This window comes from Cyprinodon variegatus, unplaced genomic scaffold (genome assembly GCF_000732505.1).
Source record: "Cyprinodon variegatus isolate N-32 unplaced genomic scaffold, C_variegatus-1.0 Scaffold532, whole genome shotgun sequence".
Taxonomy (NCBI): Eukaryota; Metazoa; Chordata; class Actinopteri; order Cyprinodontiformes; family Cyprinodontidae; genus Cyprinodon; species Cyprinodon variegatus.
In genome coordinates this window covers 465,428-487,326 of record NW_015150985.1, presented here as the reverse complement: position 1 = coordinate 487,326, position 21,899 = coordinate 465,428, and the positions used below count along the sequence as shown (strand labels likewise).

At 37.8% G+C, this 21,899-nt stretch overlaps 2 protein-coding genes across 3 annotated transcripts in view; both read left to right on the top strand.

Moving 5' to 3' along the window:
• The first annotated feature begins 683 nt into the window (after window positions 1–683).
• galc (galactosylceramidase) lies at window positions 684–12,279 on the top strand. Of its 2 annotated transcripts, none has more exons than XM_015391228.1 (17): window positions 684–882; window positions 960–1,028; window positions 2,785–2,848; window positions 2,955–3,068; window positions 3,180–3,319; window positions 4,443–4,481; window positions 5,566–5,696; window positions 5,943–6,098; window positions 7,562–7,686; window positions 8,135–8,262; window positions 8,377–8,466; window positions 8,541–8,630; window positions 8,714–8,858; window positions 11,043–11,223; window positions 11,304–11,467; window positions 11,550–11,626; window positions 11,720–12,279. In XM_015391228.1, exons 1-17 carry the CDS (start codon window positions 733–735, stop codon window positions 11,861–11,863), a joined length of 2,007 nt encoding a protein of 668 aa, XP_015246714.1. In that variant the 5' UTR covers window positions 684–732; the 3' UTR covers window positions 11,864–12,279. The 2 variants fall into 2 exon arrangements, with proteins under 2 accessions (XP_015246714.1, XP_015246715.1); XM_015391229.1 differs by lacking the exon at window positions 5,566–5,696 and adding an exon at window positions 4,601–4,728.
• Window positions 12,280–13,056: 777 nt separating this feature from the next.
• The window catches only part of LOC107095228 (adenylate kinase 7-like), a 16,425-nt gene continuing 7,582 nt past the window's right edge, over window positions 13,057–21,899 (top strand). Inside the window, exons 1-13 of the mRNA XM_015391230.1 lie at window positions 13,057–13,149; window positions 14,819–15,007; window positions 15,091–15,199; window positions 16,418–16,512; window positions 16,593–16,703; window positions 16,788–16,871; window positions 17,091–17,179; window positions 17,265–17,355; window positions 17,434–17,511; window positions 17,920–18,069; window positions 18,155–18,283; window positions 18,360–18,456; window positions 19,873–19,995. Coding sequence (XP_015246716.1) covers window positions 13,057–13,149; window positions 14,819–15,007; window positions 15,091–15,199; window positions 16,418–16,512; window positions 16,593–16,703; window positions 16,788–16,871; window positions 17,091–17,179; window positions 17,265–17,355; window positions 17,434–17,511; window positions 17,920–18,069; window positions 18,155–18,283; window positions 18,360–18,456; window positions 19,873–19,995 — 1,438 coding nt within the window. The remainder of the gene's footprint in view (window positions 13,150–14,818; window positions 15,008–15,090; window positions 15,200–16,417; window positions 16,513–16,592; window positions 16,704–16,787; window positions 16,872–17,090; window positions 17,180–17,264; window positions 17,356–17,433; window positions 17,512–17,919; window positions 18,070–18,154; window positions 18,284–18,359; window positions 18,457–19,872; window positions 19,996–21,899) is intronic.

Here is a 21,899-nt window from a genome sequence, read left to right as displayed (position 1 = left end):
ATATATATATATATATATATATATATATATATATATATATATATATGTATGTATGTGTGTGTATTTAGACAATTTCATCTTATTTAAAAAATTCAGCCTTGAAAAAAAAAAGTAAATAAATAAATTAATATATAAAACCAGTAATATAAACATATGACTGTAAATTTACAGTTCTAACTTTTTTTATAATGATAAAATATAATAAATATAATAAAATACAATACAAACCATTCAGCAGTTTAATGGCAGGGGGGAAGAAACTGTTGTGGAATCTGCTGGACCTGCATCCAAATTTAAAAGTGCATTTTACAATTTATTTATTTATTTATTTATATTTGAAAAATGTATTAGATAAATAAATAAATAAATAAATAAATAAATAAATAAATAAATAAATAAATAAATAAATACATCAACAAACAGCACCATCTTGCGACCCCATTACTTGGTGTCTTGTGGGGTGTCTCTGCATACTTTCAAGGGAAAAAAAAGTAAAAATAAAGCAACTAGAGTCCAGTCCCAGTGGGAGATATCCATATTATATTTTTACTTAAATATTTCTAGATCGAGTTTTTCTTTTAGTCTTGAACACTGTTATTTAGATCATAAACACTGAACACCACGTGCGCCTCACCTGCTGGGTTCAGCACGTGACTCGCTGCAATCATGTGACTAAGCAGAACCCGGAAGCCCGCATATGACAGAGGGCAGCTCATAACCGGGACACACATCATGGATCACCGGGTGTTCTGGGTGTTTCTATCCACAGTGGGCATCCTCTCCCTCCCTGTGCGCCCTCTGTCCGGGCAGATATACCCGCTCTCAGATGAGGGCGGCCTGGGCAGGACTTTTGACGGGATCGGAGGGTTGAGCGGTGGAGGGGTGAGTTCAGCTCAGCTTCTATCTGCAGCTTCCTGCTTCCTTTAACTACCACCGATCAGCTTTGGTTTGTCTTCAAGGCCACATCCCGATTACTGGTAAACTATGCCGAGCCGTATCGGAGCCAGATCCTGGACTACCTGTTTAAGGTGAGACTGAGGGGCCAGGCTGCAGGAAGGATCAATATAACAGGTTATGTGCATTGCTTCAAAATGTGCTGCTCCATCCAAAGTCAGGTCTTTGTTTTACTTTTCTTTATATAAAGTTCTTAAACCTTTGAAAAAGTATTTGTCTAGAATATTGAAATGAAAAGAAAAGTTACTAAAGGCAAAACAGAGCATATACAAATATATCAATTCTGCAGCAACAATGTTCTGGGTTCGATTCCCGGCCTGGGGTCTTTCTGCGTGGAGTTTGCATGTTCTCCCTGAGCATGCGTGGGTTCTCTCCGGGTACCCCGCTTCCCCCCACAGTCCAAAAACATGACTGTTGGGTTACCGGTAATTGGCTTCTCTAAATTCTCTTTAGGTGTGAGTGTGTGTGTAAATGGTTGTTCGCCCTGTTTGTCTCTGTGTTGCCCTGTGATGGACTGGCGACCTGTCCAGGGTGTCCGCCTCTCGCCCATTGACAGCTGGAGATAGGCACCAGCACCCCTCGCGACCCGACTTGGGATTAAGCGTGTTTGAAAATGGATGGATGGATGGATGGCTATTTTTTTCTCTTCAGTTAACCCTTTTAGAATGGCCTGGAAAACAGCACATTTGTTATTTGGTGGAACATCTCTGCGTTATTGTATCCATGTGTTCTGGATCATTATCGTGCTGAAAGACCCAGCGATGACACATGTTCAGTTTGTTAGCAGAGGCAACTCATTTAACCACGGACGTAATTTCTTTGGGGGGGGGGATGGGGGGAACTAAGCAGACATCGTCAGATGGATTTGCTCCGCATATCCATCTGGAAACCTTCCGTTGAAGTAATTTTGAGAAGGGGCGAAAATACTGGTTAGCTGATTGGCCTATGTTGGTGATAGACGGGCCAAATAAACCAATCAGATCAACGAAGCATATGACGTACTAACAGCCAGGCTACTCTTGCCAACTCTCAGTCGGGAGAAGAGCAAAAACATCTTTTCCTCTGAGAAAAGCCTCCAGAGCAGTGTTTTGCTCTTCTTTCAGTGAAGAAATACTCTGTAATTCCGATAAAACTTGCTCGATAGCCACGCTAACGCTAGTTTCATCGGCTGAAGCCGCCATGTTCTTTAGACTGAACTGTCGCGCTTCTCGTTGCGTCACACCTCAACCCGCCTCAAAGCCAACGCTGATTGGACGTTCGTTTGGTGAACGGCTTCAAATTTTCTTCAAAGGAGAGTCTCCAGACTGATTAGCGAGTGAAATCTTGAAAGCTCGCGAGATCAGGATGGTCTCACGAGGCTAGGGGGGAACATGTCCCCTGCACTTTTTCAAATGTCCGTTTTGTTCCCCTGCATGTTTTACTGTCTTAAAACAATGTTTACGCTACAGTACACAGACACTCGTCGAGCACTAGGACCCAGCGGAAAACTGCATCTAAAGCTTAAGCCCAGTTCCCTGATTTTAGATGAGCTTGTCTGATTGGTTGTCACTGCTGTCACTCCTGAGAAGCTCACTTTACAAACGTCTAATGCTCCACTGAATCGGGTCTGTGATTGGATGGTCAAATACCTTTAAGTTAGTTATATTAAAAATACTTGCGTTCCCCCCACTTCTGAAATCAAAATTTCATTCATGCATTTAACTAAAGTACATTCTTTCCGTTGTGGTGTTTGCTTATGAGCTCTAACCATGTCCTGGACAAAGCTGGGCTCTGATTTGTCCAGGATTGAATTTTTATTTTTATTTTTTTTATCATTTTTTGTTACTACAGCCAAACTTTGGAGCCTCTTTACATATTCTGAAGGTTGAGATCGGTGGAGATGCTCAGACTACAGGTGAAACATTAAACATCGGCACAGATCGCACACAGTTTATTGCTCAAAATAACAATTGGAATGACCACGTTTTCTTTTTTTTTTCTTCCAATGTTTGATTCATCAGATGGGACAGAGCCCTCACACATGCACTATGAGAATGATCAGAACTACTTCAGAGGCTACGAGTGGTGGCTGATGAAGGAGGCTAAGAAGAGGAACCCAAACATAACACTTATAGGTGGGAATGTTCTCTGAATCTTACTAACCTGGACACTGAAAGAAATAGATTTATGACTAGGATATGAATATCAAGTTTGTTACTACATGCTAAAACAGTTTGTTGGTGCAGCTTTGCCCTGGGCTTTCCCTGGCTGGGTCGGCCATGGGGAGAACTGGCCCTATGACTACCCTGACATTACTGCTGCATACGTGGTGAACTGGATCCTGGGAGCCAAGGAGTACCATGACTTGGACATTCAGTATATTGGGGTGAGTATTCCTGATATCCAGTCATGGCCGGAGGTTTTCAGACAAATGTTTAATGCTGCATTCTCTTCATTGGAGGCAACTGTTGCTAAGATGGAGCCCTTCTGCCTAAACCCTTCCTCTCTACCTATTGTTTAAACTAATCTATATGCTGAATCAAAGCAAGGAGGCATTTATTGATTTATTTTATTACCGATTTGTTGCTTCAGAGGTAGGACTTCGCCAATAACAGTTAAGCTGATAATTGTTAGATAATTAGTTTTTGTTATTCACCTCTCTCCCTGAAAAAGGGCCGATCATAACAAGGCCTTCTGCTGTGTCGGTTACAGTGATTGTTTTTTTATTTTATTTTTTTAATCAGGTTATAGTCCCAGCAGTACAGTAAGCAATTTCAATCAATTTCAGTCGAAAAATATATTTTTTTAATTTTTAATTTTTTACAAAGATAGAAAAGTTCTGTACTTTTACTGAATCTGAAAAAGATAAGCACAAAAACCAAGTCTGTATGTATGTAGCTGAAGTGTCTTATTTAGCAGAATTATTATACAGGGCTATTCACAGGGTATTTACATCAGTATTTCTATAGATGGATATTTATATATATATATAGCTGTTGCACTTGGTATCAAATATAAATAAACAGGGTATTAAATAGTAAATTGCACATTATGCATTGCACAAGATGTACCGGTAGCCATTTTAGTGTCACATTGTAGAGTGGTTGCAGCAGGGATGAATGACCTGCGGTAGTGCTCCATTTTACATGCAGGGTGTAAAAGAGTCGCTTGGCTCCTCTGCAGTCTGGTGCAGGGGGTGAAAGTTGTTGTCTATGATGGGTGTAAGGGGTGAACATTGTGTGCTCCAGTGATTGAGATCATGATTCTGTCCATATGCACTTTAGATTTTAATTATTTTGTTTTGTAAATTTTTAGAAGGTATCATTTTCTTGAAAGTGGATCAATTTCTAAAAGTTAATCAGATTTTCTCACTCACTCCTATTCGCATTTTTTATATTGGTCATATTTTGTGATTTGATATTTGAAGGGGGAAAAAGAACCTTTTGTTTTTGCAAAAAATAATGCTTGCCTTAATATATATGTTTATATTTTCTTCTTTTCGTGTTTAGATCTGGAATGAAAGGGATTTTAATTCCAAGTACATCAAGGTATGCATGTATGGATGTCCTTGAGTCTGATCCACAGTCACTCATATGGGAAGAACAGCCACTCACAATGAGCTGAGATGTTAGTGAGATTCTTCTGAGAGCGTCTTTTTGTCACCAAGGTTCTGCGGAAAATGCTGGATAAAGTCGGTCTGACCGACGTCGGCATCATTGCCGCAGACGGAGACTGGAGCATCGCTAAATCTATGATCACTGACCCACACCTTAACGACTCTGTTCAGGTGATTGGGTAAGTATTGACCAAGTCCTCCTGTAGACTCATCTGTCCAGAATGCGTGCAGGTGAACTCAATTGGTTGGCTAAATTCTGAAACCTGGAGGAAAAAACGTTGTTTCTGGGGGTTTGGTTTCTGAGATTCCACCCGCTCAGCTTAATGTCGGTGGCTGTTCTTCTGCTCGACTGTGAGAATTAACCCAGACTGAATATTCTGTGTTTGCTGCAGTCATGGAAAACTTTTAATACATTTATAGATAGACTAAAAAGAACCACATTACAGAAGAGCTAGAAGGACAATTGATAGCAGCAGTTGGTGGATTTAGATTTGATGTTAATCTATACATAGAAGATCTGGAAATTAATTGTAGTTGAATCAATCCAGCTCCTTGTTAAACTTTGTCACAGAGTCAGTTTTAGTTATTGCTCTGGCTGTAGACTGTGGCGGATATTAATTAATTATATAACCTGCATAAATGTCTTTCCCATCTTTAGGAGCCTAGAGAAATCTCCTCCTCATTGCATTGTTATACTTAGTCATAGGTTGAAAGTTACAGTTTATTTTAATTTTTTTTCTGCAGCAAATTTAGGTACTTTTTTTAAATGCTTTGGGGGGAAATTTTACTGATGCAATAAAAGTTGAGTTTATTATACTTTATTTTCCACATCCACTCTAGGGGTCTAAATAATCACTCACTGAGTTGTGCTGAGTGCAGATTCTTGGCAATTTTACCTATAGTTTTGAGGATTTGTTTCCCCTATAAAATCAGATGAGTTTTCCATGCCAGCAGCAAATCTTTCAAACTGAGCGAGGTGTGAATGTCTCTCTGCTCTCCATGTGTGACTCCACCAGCTTCTGCGGTACACTCTGGATAAGAAGGGTCTGGAGTCGGTGCGGATTGTAGCCAGCGATAACCTGTGGGAGCCCATTACCCTGTCGCTGACGCTCGACCCAGAGCTCAGCAGCGCCGTAGACGTGATAGGGTAGGCTGTAGTCCGATTTGCTGCAGCACATCAACTTCAGGGACTGCACTAAGTAACCCCACATGTACATGCCGACATGAACGAGATATCTGTGGAATGCTACAATGAGATTCTCCTCATACTTTTTCATTTTACAGAAAGTGTTTTTGTTGTAAATTATCTTGACTGTTTTTATTCTTATTTCTTTTGTTTGATTTTTATTTTTTTTTTATCTTGCTGACCTTAACCTTGTTTGTTCTGAAACAGGGCACATTATCCAGGAACCACCACAGTGCCACAGGCCCTGAAGACCCAGAAAAGGCTGTGGTCATCAGAGGACTACAGCACCTTTAACAGCGAGGTGGGAGGAGGCTGCTGGGCGCGTATCCTAAACCAGAACTACATCAATGGACAAATGACTGCGTAAGGAGATGATACTTCAAAGATATGCATTGCATCTAAAAGGATTTAAAGGATTTTAGCAAAAAAAAAAAAAAATTCACATGCACAACCCTGTACCCTGTGCGCAAGAGCATGCGCAAGCCCATTTCTGCTCGTGCACACTCTGTTTTAAAAGTTGCTGTTCTCATAATTCATACAAGCTTACTGTGTGCAAACGTCCGCCCAAACCCCTAAATCCCTCAATCACCATATAGAGCGGGAAAAATATATTAGACTTTATAGCAAACTCAGTTCCAACAAATAATCACTGCTTTTTGCTCCCTGTTGTTCACGTACCCCCTACTCCACGCGGTGCTGGCGCCATCTTTATCAGTTGCCGCTGTCAGGTAGCGACAGCCTGTGGCGACAGCGGGACCCTGTGACAGCAAATCCCATAATGCTTTGCGAGGAGAGGTCTCCGCAAAAAGCATTCTTAGATATATCTGCCTCGTCTGATACCTTTCTTTTCTTCTCTCGCACTTCGTAGACACTTTTCCTCTTACGTCCCTCGGTAACTTTCAAAGAGAAAGTGAGAAAGGTGAGCTTCAATGACTGTCCGAAATTGTAGCTCACCACAGATATAGGCCTGAACGTGCGCATGCGCAGAAAAGATAGCATGTAGGACGACCTTACGTAAATATATCACTACAATGATTGACAATTAGGAGGATGACTTATTTAGATGATCAGAATCAGAAATACTTTAATAATCCCAGAAGGAAATTACTTTTGTTACACGCTCCAGTTACAGTTTTATATAATATATACACACATCCAACTATACAATATAATAAAGATAAAAAATAAGAATAAAAAGAGATAAAATATATACACATATAGCTCTGCTGTATATATATATATATATATATATATATATATGCATATGTGAAAACTAAATCCAAGTAAAGTGATAAATCCAAGTAAAGTGATACTTGGCGTGCATAGGAGGCGTTATATAGATTGATGACCACAGGTAAGAATGATTTCCTGTGTCGCTCTGTGGTGCATCTGGGTAGGAGGAGTCTTCTGCTGAAGGAGCTCGTCTGCTCCGCCCGGAAAAAGGGCATCCTCCACTATACCTTTAAGACAAAAAAAAAGGAATTTCACAAGTGAAAATGTTTTAGTTTGAGCTGGTTTTATTTCTTAAAAAGTATTCTTTAAGGAACCTTTTGCTATCTGATTATTACTATAAAAAAATGTGACAGATTAATCAATTTGCAAAATAATCATTAGTTGCAGCTTTAGTTCAAAGAGAAACCACAGCAGCTCCTGGTACATTATATTCCTTACTATTTATCTGCAGGTTACTTTTACCCCAAACAATGATGTGGGTTTTTTTGTTACTAATCTTAAACTATCAAGTTTTGTATAAGAAAGTTTTTTAACAGCTGACCTTCACTGTTCTTCCCTCTTTGTGGAAATGAATAAACTCTTGTGTTCTGCAGAACCATCGCCTGGAACCTGGTGGCTAGTTACTATGAGGAGCTGCCGTTTGGTAGAGATGGGCTGATGACAGCGCAGGAACCTTGGAGCGGAAACTATGTGGTGGAGTCTCCGATCTGGATCACAGGTCTGTGTCACCTTTTAAAAAAGATGTAATTTTTATGCTTTTTGTCATTAATAACTTTTATACATGATCTTCTCTCAAAATGTTTCTTAGGTTAATGTTATTCCTAATTTTTCTAGCATTCCTTTTTAAATGTTTCCATAGAAATGTGGTTGACTTAGTGGTTTTAAACACTGTCCATCATTTCTAGCATCTTGGTCTACAGGGGCTTCCCTGCTGTGTCCAAATATGTTTTCCTCCTCCTTCAGAAAACACTGTTTCAACACCATCTGTGCTGCTAATAACTGATTAGGCCTAGCACTAGATCAAATATGAAGCTTTTATTTGATTAGGTTAGTTTTTTTAATTTTGGGGCATCCGCTTCTTGAAAAAATTCTGGGTTTTGGATGATGAAACATCTGGAACTCCAGCCCAGAAGTCATTCTAGCTTTCCTGTTTTGTTTGCTTGCAGCCCACAGCACACAGTTCATTCAGCCTGGATGGACATACCTGCAGACAGTAGGACATTTGACTCAGGGAGGAAGTTACGTGGCCCTGACTGACGGGAACGGAAACCTGACTGTTGTCATAGAAACCATGGTGCGTTGGTTGCTATTCTTTGGCATTTACACCATGCATGTATGATGCTCAGAATAGAGAGCAAAGAGAGAAGAGGGATGAAAACAGATGATGAATCATGTCTTTCTTCCTCAGACTCACAATCACTCCATCTGCATCAGACCGCCTCTCCTTCCATTCAACGTCACGTCCCAGAATGCAACTTTTCAGCTGAAAGGATCCTTTGTAAGTTTTAATGAGCTCCTCGTGTGTCTGGTGAAACTCTCTGCTTTTACTCGCTGCTGCTTTCTTCCTCCAAGGCTTCAATCAAAGAGTTGCAGGTGTGGCGGTCACAGTTTGACTTCAAGGCGAAGAAGCATTCGCTGTTTGAGAAACTGACTCCTTTGAAGGTTAAGAACCACAAACTTTTAAAGATGTAAAGAAAGGAATGTTGGGAGCAGTCTATAACCAGAAATGTTTCTGCCCCTTTCAGCTTAAAGATGGATTGTTTAATCTGAATCTGGCTGAAGATGAAATCTATACTCTTACCACCATCAGGACGGGCCAGAAAGGAAGTTTCCCTCAGCCGCCACCCTCCGCTCGCTTCCCTAAAGTCTACAAGGACGACTTTGATGTTCGTAAGTACGAAATCACTCTGAAATTCATCTGTCTTAAAATGTTATCAAGTAATATGTCAGAGAAGCTGATGCCGAGAGCAATGTATATGCAGGAAACGTTGAAAAATGGAAAATGTCTTTAATAATAAATATGAATAAAAATAAAATTTAAAAGGCGCCTTTCTGGACACTCAAGGTCACTGTACAAAAGATAAAGACACAATGGGAGAAACACGGAATAAATAAAATTAAAAAAAATTACAAAAACTGGAAAAGGGAGATTAATATTAAACAGAATAGGCAATTTTAAATAGATGAGTTTTGATTTGAAATGGAGAAGTGAGTCCGTGTTTCTAAATAAGGGCGGTAGAGAGTTCCAGAGGCGGGGATGTGGTTAAAAGTTGAAAAGTAAAGCATTTCATGAACAAATTATTGGACAAACTATTTTTTATTTGTTTTCAATTTTATGTTTTTTTTTTGTTTTTTTTTTCTAGGGTGTTGGATTTTAATTAATTTCACCTGAAATGTTACTCTTTTCTTTTTTATGTGTGAGAAATATTAAAATTTTGTATTAACTAATTCATGTTTTTTATTGTTTATATTACTTTTTTATTTTATTGTATTTTCTACATTGCTTCATGTTTTGATCAAGGAATATCATAGCCGATCGACCAAAGCTACCCTAAAAATAAAATTGTTTTATATTCAACATAAGATATATTTTACTTCTTGATATGAAGAATATTTCTCACAAAAAATGTCTGGGCGTAAAAAACTATGCCTAAACTAAAGCAGTTTGTTTGCTTTTCATATATATTTTGGATTTAAACACATATTTCAATGGTTTTAGCTTTTCTTTCATTTTAAAAGAATGGAAAAAGGAATTTTTTTTCCAATTATTAAAGCTATTGTGGAGGATTTTCATGAAATTTTTAAAAGACCAACCCTCTCCACTTAAAAAAAAATGCACATGTACAACCGTGTACCCGCTCCCAAGAGGAAACGCCTATTAAACACATCATAGCCCATTTTTTGAAAGTTGCTGTTTTCATAACTCATACAAGCCTACTGTGTCTGAACGTCCACACTAAATCCCTCAATCACTATATAGTGAACTGAGCGAACTAACTGTTCGGACAGATGATCACTTTCCTGTTGGTCCACTGTGCGGTGCCGGCGTCATCTTTGTTATCAGTTGCTGCTGTCAGGTAGCGACAGCCTATTGCGACAGTAAATCCCATAATGCTTTGCGAGGAGAGCTCTCCATGCAAAGCATTCTGGGATATATCTGCCTCTTGTGAGGCCTTTATTTTCTTCTAATACACTCTGTAGACACTTTTTCTCTTCTCTTACGTCCCTTAGTCATTTTCAAAGAACCTCGGTGAGAAAGGTGAGCTTCAATGACTGTCTGAAACCGTAGCTCTGCACATAAAAGTGTGCATGGCAGAAAGAGACGGCTAACTGGGGAAGAGCACGTAAACATTAACATATTGTAAACATATTACTAGGATGATTGACAATTAGGAGGACCACTTATTTTGATGATCCACCCAGAAAAAGAAAATGCTCCACTATACCTTTTAAGGTTTAACTTTATTTAATATGGTATTTTAATATTATTTGCATATTTTTTTGGAAAGAAAACCCAAACCAGCAAAATATTTGTCTGTAATAAAAAAAAAAAAAAAATAATAATCAAAAAGAAAACTAAGGTTTCTGGAGGCATAAAATAAATAAATGTGTATATATATATATATATATATATACATATATATATATATAATTATTAAACACAAATTTGTGATCTAATAATAATTTTTATTAAAGTTTATTGATCTCACATTAGAGAAATTTACTGCCGCATTTAAGTCATCCCTCTTGAAAACAGTAGGCTTCCATCATGGGGGCCCCCACGATGTTAGTTTGGGATTAAGGGTCTTGCTCAGAGATCCGAAGTGGCAGTCTGTGGGAGTGGGACTCGAACTCAGAACCTCGTGATTCCAAACCCTATGCCCTAACCACCAGGCCGCCACTCCCTAAATCAGGATGTAAATTGACTACCTTGAAGTAACTTGTAAATCCGATTTGCATTTGAAAGTAAAGAACTAATCTGAAATCATATTTTTGCTTTTTTATCACTTATTTTAACATTTGCTGCATGAATTTAAGATATTTCCAGGCCTTTTAAAAGTTGTGCTTTTGCAGGAAACCCTCCGTTCTCTGAGGCCCCTAACTTCGCCGACCAAACCGGGGTGTTTGAGTACTACATTAACCTGACAGACCCTGGACCTCACACCTTCACGCTACGGCAGGTCGTAACTGAAAGGCCAGTCACCTGGGCAGCAGACGCCGATCAAACGATCAGCGTCATCGGAGACTTTCAGTGGTAAGTCAGGGTTTAAATCACAGGTGCTGCTCTGGAAACATTACAGTTGAAAAATTAACTCACTGATGTTTGTGTGACAGGCAAAATCTGACTGTCTCCTGTGATGTTTTCATGGAGAACGTAAAGAGCGGCGGTGTGTTTGTGGCTGCCAGGGTGGATAAAGGAGGCGAATCAATTCGCAGCGCTAAAGGAATCTTCTTCTGGGTGTTTGCCAATGGAACATACAGGGTTACCAACGATTTGGGTCAGTGTGTTTTGTCACTGCAGAAAAGCTACGAAATCTAGAGGCTGTGATTTAAATATGTTTTTGATTTTTGTCTTAACAGCTAGTAAGATGGTGCTGGCAGAGGGAGCATCAGGAACTGGAGAATTTATGTGGTACAAATTATCCCTCTTTGTAGAGGTGAGAAACTGTTTAGAACGATGGTTTTAAAACAAATACTATATGCTGCAATCTTTCCATGTTTTCTTTTTTTTTTTTTTGTGTGTGTGGCAGGGTCAGTACGCATCCGGAATGCTTGATGGACAGCCGCTGTGGAAAATCTCTGGAGTGTCTTCACCAAAAAACGGCTGGGCAGCTATTGGAACAAGCGCATTTGAACTGGCTCAGTTTGATAACTTTTATGTGTTTGCAGAGTAAAGACGAACAATAAAAAGCTTTGGACACTTTATATATGCTGTACAAATGTAGACAGCAGAAACGACATGTTGATGAAAAGTAAATTGAAGCCTTCAGATTTACTACCTGATTAATTAAGCACTGTTTTACTGATTGTTTTTGTGTGTTTTTTTTAATAATTGATTGTTAAAGACTGAATGTTTTAATCTACCAGGGAACACATGAAGAAAACTCTTCAAGCTTTTTAGGGAACATTTTTTATCAACTGTATTACCATGAGTGGAAAATGAATGTGAGGAGTCTATTTTTATCCCAGATGAATGAATTTATCTGGTTTTACTGTCTGTGTTTGAAGAGCTTTTTTTCTCCTGAGTTTTTGTAAATATGAAAAGCTGTGATTGGAGAATAAAAAAGAATCTTTAAGCATTTCTTAAATGCCACTTCAATTTATTTCCTGTTTTTTTTGCTCACCAAATTCATTAAGAAATCTCAAATCCATCCATTCCTGCATGGTCACTGATTCAAAACCAAGCTTTAGTTTGTATATATTCCTTCAATATAAGATTAAGTTAATAGGTTATTTTGCCCCATCAAACCTAAGATCTTTAAAGAGGACCTATGCAACTGTATTTATCCCTTGGGATTACTCCTTCAGGGAGATTCTGGTTTCAGTAGCTTATATACAAAGAGTTAAAGCAAGATGCCATTAAATATAAAAATCCAACAGACAATATAAAGAGTGTAAATAGTACAAAAAAACATAAAAAGTTTAAATGTCCTGGAATATAGAGACCTAAGGGAGGAGTAAAAAAAAAAACATACTGTTTGTACTGTAAATATACAGTCATATGTTTAGATTACTTTTTTGATGTATTTATTTCTGTTTGCAAGGCTGCACTTTAAAAATAATGAAATTGTCTAGAGCTGTTTTAAACGAAATGTCTTTTTGTTAACAGTTGTGTACACAAAATCACAAAACAAATCTAAGTCTAAACAGTAGTTGACTTTGGGTTATTGCACTTGTACTGCAGAGATGCACTGACCTAGTTTATTTAAAGTTTATTTAAAGATTAAATGTATTTCTAATGATTTACCAAACCAAGGAAGTCTAACTTCTTGTCACTATCACTTCCTGAGCTGGTTGTAGAAGCTCCTTTTCTTTTTGGCTTTATCGTTGCCATAGTAACGAACCACCTCCAACGTCTACTGGAAACATGGCGGAGTCTCAGGTGCTGAAGCGCAAACTAATCCCTAAGCGGGTTTTTCTCAACAACATCGACTCCTACTCTTCCAGCAACATCGCTGAGGTATTTTTGGACTGTAAAGTTGCTTTATTTGATTTCGTTAATCACATATACCGAAGAATCTTACAATCGTTGCACTGTAGAAAAAAAAAAAAAAAACTTGAGAAGCGTGACTGTTGTGAGTAGCAAGTAGGCGTGTACCTCGGACCGCTTTTTTAATCCGCATACAGCGCTGAAGTTTACCTTCAATCAGTGGCGTGGACAGGTACTGTATTTTTGGGGACAGGTACTCAGGTTGGAAAAAGGGCACCTTATAGGTCGCAGGTAACCGCCAACAGCCAAACAGTCTGATGCTGACCTTTAATGACGTTCCGCAGTGCATGGGCAGAAATAACAAATTGGCATCAATTAAATAAAGAACCATTTAAAATCCAATAATACAGAGGTTCATATGATTTACTAAGTGCCTCAGGATGGATTGGTTATAATTGTGTTATTTCCTACAGTCATAAATATCTTCCATAAATATGTATTCACTTGCTCAAAGTTTGTCAGGTAGTTTTCCAGGATCCTAGAATTCCTTTAAGTTTATTTTCACTTTATTTGAGTTGGTATATAGTGCAATTTGAATATTAACTAAGATTAACATTAAAAATATGAATGAAAGCTACTCCATTATCTTATTTCAGGTGCATCATTTGTAATAATCCTAATTTAAGGTTAAACACTCTCATTCCAATCTAAAATAATCTTAATTTCCTGTTCAGATTGGGGGCCAATACAGTTATTTTATGAAAATTGTACATACTTGCAGTCCAAGATGGCTTTTAATAAACACAGAAATTGTAACTTTATCTTAATGCCACACTTTAATTTTATAGAACGTTATTAAAGTTATTTTTATGAATACCCATCATTTGGCCTTATGTTTGCTTTTAAATGAAATGTTTAACTGGCAAAATGTAACTTGTGTGCTGTAATTTTGTTTAAAAAGACATGAGTAAAGTATTAATAAAAATCTAGACTCTAGGTTTAAGGGGCTTTAAATTCATAAATTTTATTTTGGGCCAAAGACTTAAAAAAAGAAGACAAAAAACCCCCAAAACATTGCAGGAGGGCACTTTTTTTGTCCAGAGGGGAAAGGGGCAGGCGGTCTAGCACTACCGAGTGTCTATTTGTGCACGTCCCTGCCTTAAATTGATTTTAAAATAATTTTCTTCATATTCAGTTATTTAGTTGATGAATCTTGAACAAGTATTTGGGGAAAGTAATTTCTTTTTCAGAAATTTCAGCAAGATACACAATAAAAATAATAAAATAAGGTTAAAAACATAAATTAGGTTTTTTCAAATAGAAAATTGACGCACAAGACAAAAATTTGAAACCAATACTTTGATTGGTTAACTTATGTGCCACCAATACTTATACAAAGCATTTGTATAAATCGATAATGTCTGCATAGAATACAGTTTTTCCTAATGTGGTACTTTGGCCTGACTTGATTAAGAGGCCAAACAGATAGTTAAAAAATATCTCTTAAATAGAGTTAAAAGTAAAATATATTTATATTTTTTGTTCTCTAAAATATTTACGTAAATCTAACATAGTAAGTCTACTTCATTACCAAACTCTTCATCAAAGCATCTACAAACCTAATTTAATTAATTGTTTATCGAATGTTCCATTTGCTATAGGCGTCTTTTCTGCTATGTCATTGTTCTGTGTTGTACAGTTCCTATGTAAGAGCATGGAGATGGTCTCAAATAACGATCAAGATGATGATGATGATGAGGATGAGGATGAGGAGGAGGAGAAGCAGAATGAAAGGGAACTGCTCCACCCCGGTCAAGTCTTCCAGGTGGTTGGAACTGTCTGTGCCCCATCCAATGAGCCCAGATCGTACATCCTGGAGGAATATTATGTGAGTGATTTCACCCAGAGCTACCTTATAAAATGGTTTAATGGGAAATTAACTGCTTCTGTCTTTATTCTGTCTTTCTTAAGCATCCTGATAGAGAACAACTGCTTTCAAAGCTTATGGAGTGTCACATTGTTATCTACAACATCAGTCAGGATGCTGAACAGGTGGAGGAAGCTACCTGGGCTGTCACAGGTAACCTACAATAGATAGTAATGCGGTTTCATGAATGTAATCTTAACCTTAAACCTAATTCTATTTTCTCTAATGAATATTGTTTAATGGTTAGTTATGCAGTTGTTAGAGCAATATCCTATATTTTGTGAATTGAAAACAAACAAACAAAAAAAAAAAAGTAAGTAATCATGTTAAACTTTGAATATTTAAGATTTTTTTGAAAAGAGTTTATTATCATCTCAATAAAAAGAACTGCATTCATTCACAACAATTTATGTTTTTATTCTGGTTAAATAGCACTGGAATATTCTGCCAAGGTGCCACTAATCCACTTAATCTTGTCAGCACTATTTTCTCTCTAAATTAACATGTTTATACTGCTTTATTTCTCTACACTTCCCAATTCTTAAGGACTTTGACATTTATCTAAAATCAAACCTAACTCATTTCTGTGACAGGTTAGCCTATTTTTTGAATAATGCAGCTCTTAAATATATGGTAGTTTTATCTAAATAGCTGTGTTTACACTGATAAAAAAACACAATTGTCTTCAGAGGTGGAAACAATGCACCTCTTCTGTGGAAACCTTAGGGGTTAGTGACAGAAAATTAGTGAACAAACTGGATACGGACTGAAAAATAAAGCGTATAGGGTCAGCAATAACACAGGCATGACTGAGAGATTGAGAAATGTCCAAAGCTTTGAACTGATACTGCACATATCCCTGAACACCCTCTATATCATTCTGTGGGTATAGCATTCTTTGTCAGACATTGGTAAATAGATTAGAGTTTTTGGAAAGATGGATTAGGCAAAATAAAAAGAGATTTTAGAAGAAAAGTTTACATTCCAGCAGCATAAGAACTTTTCATGGATCTAGATGTGCAAAGCTGGTAGGTTGGCTGTAACAGCAGAAGAAAAATATGTTTTTTATTAAGTCAAGATAATTGTGCCACAGTTTTTTATGTAATTCAGATTTTTACTGGTATGGGTTGAACATTTTTAAAACAACATATCCTTTTACTTCAATTCACTACTTTCTGTAGGTTCTAATCAAAACATTACCTTGAAGTTTGTGACATAATATAATTTAACGGATGTTAATACTTTTGCAAGTCCCAACCTGAAACCTGCAACATTTAGGACACTATAAGAGCATGCTTTAAATCAAATTAGCATCGTAGCTGATAAAATAATGAATATATCCAAAGAAAGTCATCTCTGGTTCCTTCACAGCTCTCCATAATCAAATAGAGCATTTTTCCAGCCCCAAGCTCTTTATCCTCATCTCCACTGTGATGACATGGGCCTCCACTATACTACGGGATCCAGTAAGTTACCTTCTTATTATGTTTCACTTTTGTTCCTTGTTAAACACTATGAGCTCAGAGGTATTTCTTTCTAATACCAGGAGGATCCAGAGCGCCCCTTAAGTGACGATTTTTTCTACTGCAGGAGACCACATCCTAGGTTCAAACAGCACATCGATTTGGAGAAGATGGTGGTGAAAATGGGAAAATCTGTGCGTTCACATTTCACCTGTAAGGTTTTGGTTCCGTCTTGCAGACGAGTTGGACTGATTATGTTGGATGGGCTCTGTTCACAGAACCGGAAGGTTTTCCCCACCTATGTGGTGGCATCAGGCCTGCAGTATGGAATGGGAGAACATATCTTCCACTACTTCTTCAAGGTCTTCTCACAGAGCATTAAACAATTCTCCACCTCTGATACACTTACGCTTTGCTGAAATAACAATGGCCCCTAGTGGTCACTTGTAAGACTTTCTCAGCTGAACTTCAAATGCATGAAAAATCTTATTATAGAAAAGGCTGGTTACAAAAAACGGCTTGTTGGACTTTTTTAAAACAGACAAACAAATAACTGGATCTTTGAAAAAAATATGTTTTAGGAGTCATGGCTGGGAAAAGAAGCTGAAATATCCGTGTTTGGAGATGGGAAAAACTTTGTTCCCACCATCCACATTAGAGACTTGGCCAGGTAATCCACCTGAGCAGATGTGGACATACATGCATGCCTCTAGATAGTCATCACTTTGATAAACTGTCTTTTCTCTGTGTCTCAGGGTGCTTCAGAATGTAATTGAACATAAGCCTAGACCTTACTATCTGCTGGCGGTGGACTCATCTCACAGCAGCTTTGAAGAACTGGTAAAGGTGAGGGGGAAAAAAAAAAGTTTAATCTCTGTAAAAGAGTCAAAGAAACCAAACAGTGCTTGCTTATGCTCTATACAGGCTGTCTCCTCTGCTCTGGGACCTGGAAAGATCCGTAAAAGGCCTTTTGCGGACATCTACCTCATCGAGGACTTCAGTGTATGTTCTGATTTAACTCTGCACAAATTGAAATCTAAGTAAGCTGATTTTTCTTGAAATAAATTTACCTGCCCTTGATTTCTAACAGGTAAATAAGACACTTTACCCCTCTGGAATAAGATTCTTTTTTTCTAAATCACAAAAATAAAAACTTAATGATCTTATTTGAAGTGCAACACATTCAGCTGTTTTATTTTATCTTGTTTCAAAAGAAATTAGTAATTCAATGGGTAGATCATTTTACTTTTTAGCTTAAAATTAATGATTTATTTAAAGAAATTTCTACTTATTTTTAGATTAGTTTTTCAGTGATGAATAATAAACGTGGTGGGGATGTCCTGTGAAAGATTCTGCTGCTATGTTAATGTGCAGCGGAACCACTGCTGTTGACTCATTTCTGCCTCACAGGACATGGAGATCCATTCCCTCCAGGTCAACCTAAGGATGGATGCAGAAACCATCAGAAACCTGTTCTCCATCAACTGGCATTGTGAATTTGGACTGGTGGAAAACGTGGAGCTGGTGGTGGAGGAGTATCGACAGGCTCGCGGGCTTTTAGTCGGTTCTTAGCACAGATTCAAACCCATATAGTGTTTCTCTAGTAGAGTAGTCCTTGAGCTGCTTTGTTGTTTCTTTTTTGCAGCCTCTCCGACTTTGCATTCTAGGTCCTCCTGCAGTTGGAAAAAGTACATTCTCCATGCAGATCTGTAAGCACTACAAACTACATCACATTACCCTGAAGGACACCATCTCTGAGGCCATCGCCCGGCTGGTGAGCCGCCATGTCTCACCAATAGTTTAAATTCAAGGTGACCACAATCTCAAACTCTGTTTTTATCCATGATCAGGACAAAGCTGTGAAAAGTCTTGACCCAGATGCTGAGGACCCAGCAGCAGAAGATGAGGAGCTGCTCAGTCACCTAAAGGACAACTTGGAAAATGATGGTTGGATGCTTTTAATGCAAAATTTTCCCTGATTCATTGTTATACAAGCTTAATAGATGAATGTTTCTAACACAAGTGTTTGACCAAACGGATAACTGAATGTAGTTTAAAAACCCTTTGTGGTCCTTGGACTTGATAAAAACCTGGCAGTTTACCAAACGTTGGAAAAACTAATATTTTTCCAGAAATGGAATCATTTCATGTGCTTGACTCCAGTGCTTACTCCTAGACTCTTTAATGTTTTGCAGTGCTCTATGCCAATGGTCGGTTTGCGATCTTACTTTTAAACACACTGGGATTTTTTTGGAAGAAAATAAAGAGACTAACGTTCTGACAATGGTCACTAAATCCCATCATTGATTTTGAAATGATAACAAATAAAGCAAAACTTTATTTTCTTTTTAATGAAATTAAACGATAACAACCTGCGCTAAACTTTAAGAAAACTAGAAAACAGCACATTTCATTTTAAACATGTTTCAGGGAGGTTAAATGTGAACAATAACATGTTTTTCTGCAGGTATTTAACGTGACGCTTTGCCCGCTTGTTTGAACAGAGCAGCTTCTTGGCTTTATGTTAGAAACAGCCAAGTGGAAAATCACTTTCAAGTCTGAGGAGTTGTGATTAGAGTCTTTTCGCACAGATATGTGGATGCAAATAGAAAAAATGCATCAGTTGTACCTTTTGACAGCGCAGCGTACTCTGTTGCTACTGGCAACCAGAACTCTTCCAGCTAGCATGCAGAGAATTAGCGTTCTGTAATGTGCGATCAGGGGAGAGTTCAAGCAGGGCTTCCTGCAGCTCTGGTGACAGATGATGCAGGGTGAAGGTGGTAAAAGGCTGCTGTGTGCATTTGTGCTTTTTCGGCCTGTCTTACTTTGGAGAACACTTATTGAAACTTTAACGCAGGCTCCTGAGGTCAGAGACAATAATTCCTTCCATAGTTTGAATGGTTTTCTCATAACTCCGTAAAGACCTCAACATTTCCCCCATCTACTCACACAGCCTACAGTACCACTCCAGCTTTCTTTTAAATGCTGTGACCTCACTGGACAGGTTTGTTGCCTCTTTGCCTGTTTGAGACCAACCACTCGCCATATTTCTAATATCCAGTCAGAAGCTACATTCATTTTTCCCATTTATATTTTTTCCAAAATGATTTGGCGACCCTCAAAAATCGTTTCATGACCCCATGCGGGTTCGGGACCCCAATTTTCAGAATTGGTGCTCTATGCTCTGTGGAACCCAAATAAATAAATTTCTTAAAATATTGCAAATAGTAATAGTTTTTAAAAGACCACAGTAATCTGACAGATGTGTTTTCTGCTGAGCTACGATCTATTGTCCTTTTATTCCCAAATCCTGAGTTGGAATTTATTCTAAGGCCCTGTCACACCTCTCCTTTTGTGTCGCAGATGTTTCAGAGGAGCAGATCCAGCTGTTAAAGGAAAAGCTGCTGTCCACTCCATGCAGAAACCAGGGTTATGTTCTGGATGGCTTTCCCAGCACATCTGAGCAAGCAGAGAAGCTGTTTGGAGGTGAGAAAGGGACATGCTCCTTGACATGCGCTTATATAGAGCTTATAGAGCTTTTTTACATTTGGTCTTTATTATAAACAAAAACTTCAGAATATTTTGTTGGCTCAATTGTTCCCGAAATTACATCTGCAGGTCTTTGGGTGTATGTACCTAACAGCTGAGCACATCTCGAGATTTGATCCATTCCATTTTATTAGAGCTCAGTCAGACGAGATGGAGAGCATGAGCAAAAATCTAGACACATATTCTCAGTCAGATCTAGTGCTACTTTGTACAAAGGCTATTCTTATGCATGAATTTGTTTAATCCAAATAATTCCGTTTTTGTTCAGATCTCTTTTTTTTGTGTCATTTTCAGACTCAAAGGCGATTTCCCACTAATTTTCAATTTTCTAAAATGATTTTGTTTTCTTACTATGCAGAGTTTAAAAGTCAGAAAAGTCTGCAAACTGCAAATCGGACTTTTTTGCATATTTCTTTCAACCATGACTTTCTTCTTACCATTATTTCATACAGTCTATATTGCCCTGTTGACAAGGAAATTTGCTGTTGACATATTCTCCTACCTTTTCTATTGATTGCTTTTAGCTGCTACTCTAATTAATTTTCTTGCCTTGTTTGTCACTTTAGGTGGACAGCCATTTCTTGGTCTTTCTGCAGTTTGGCCATACTCATGACTTTTTCAGATGACATATTAAGTTTAGAGAGGTTCAAAGCTTCAAATACTGTTTTTTTTTTTATTTTCTTTATTCAAAAATTGCTTTAATCTCTCAAAACCCACTATGTCGCTGGCGTCATGTTTTAAAGCGTTTGCAGCTAATAACTCAGAATGCATGAAAATTACATTGGTAATATGTTTACCAATATAGACATGTTAGACATCGTCGGAAAGCTCAGATTCTCCACAATTCAACGGTCAAGTTCATTTTGTTCAATCGTTCCTCAAAGCCGACTGATTTTCACAGTTATGCTTTAGATATCATTTATGGTTTGACCGTGCAGCTATGTTATTCAGGGGCCTCAAAACTGTAAATTTTCAAACCAAAATCTTTCAAAATTCTCCTTTTTTACATCGTCACCATGGCCACATCCTCTTTTGAGGAAACATGAAACTTGGCACTAATCCTATTTTCATTTTTATTTGCATTTTACAGATCCTTTACATTTTGCAAATTTTGCTCTTTTCTTTTACAAAGGACTTTGTCTTTTTAAGAATATTTTTAGTTCAACTTCGGTCAACTTCCAGGGAAACAGATGCTTTTGGACTTTTTCTTTTGGTTTATCAAATTTCAAGAAATGTTCTGCTTTTAAAAAATTAGTGTGTTTCTGCCATTATTCTTCCAAATGATTCTATTCTACAAAATCTTCAGATGATTCAATTGTTTTCTGCAGTTTGAAGTTTGTGATGACTTCCTATCACATTGTCATATGTTCTTCAGCTAGTTTGTACTTTTTTTTTCCTTTATTCAGTTTCTGTGGCAAATATTTCTTTTTTATTCAGCAGAATAAAACATTACCACTTTGCTGTTTCTCCGAAACAGCTTTTTCTAGTTATTGTTATTATTGGGGCCTACCATAGCAAAGCATGGAGCCACTTATCATTCTACACCTCGCAGAATGGTTTATTTCTTCTGACTTCAATGTGGCCTGAACCCTAGGGTTCACCCCCACAATACAGGTAGCAAAATATCCAGCTTAAACTTCAGATGTGCTGAAGTTTGCTATTATTTGTATTGCTGGATAGTTAACATGGCAGTGTAGGGTTGTATTTCGTTCTCACAAATCTAGGAATTTACTCCTAGGGAAAAAGTAGAGTACTACGACGGGGTATTAGGGTCAGGCTAGAGATTTTTTTTTCTATTTCTAGAATAAAGTCGTAACATTACGAGAATAAGGTCGTAAAAT

Excerpts from the sequence above, each read along its gene's own strand:
- galc (XM_015391228.1), top strand. The coding sequence starts at position 733 with ATGGATCACCGGGTGTTCTGGGTGTTTCTATCCACAGTGGGCATCCTC. Across the intron at positions 3,069-3,179 it reads CCCAAACATAACACTTATAG|CTTTGCCCTGGGCTTTCCCT; the intron begins GTGGGAATGTTC and ends TTGTTGGTGCAG. Across the intron at positions 8,859-11,042 it reads CAAGGACGACTTTGATGTTC|GAAACCCTCCGTTCTCTGAG; the intron begins GTAAGTACGAAA and ends GTGCTTTTGCAG.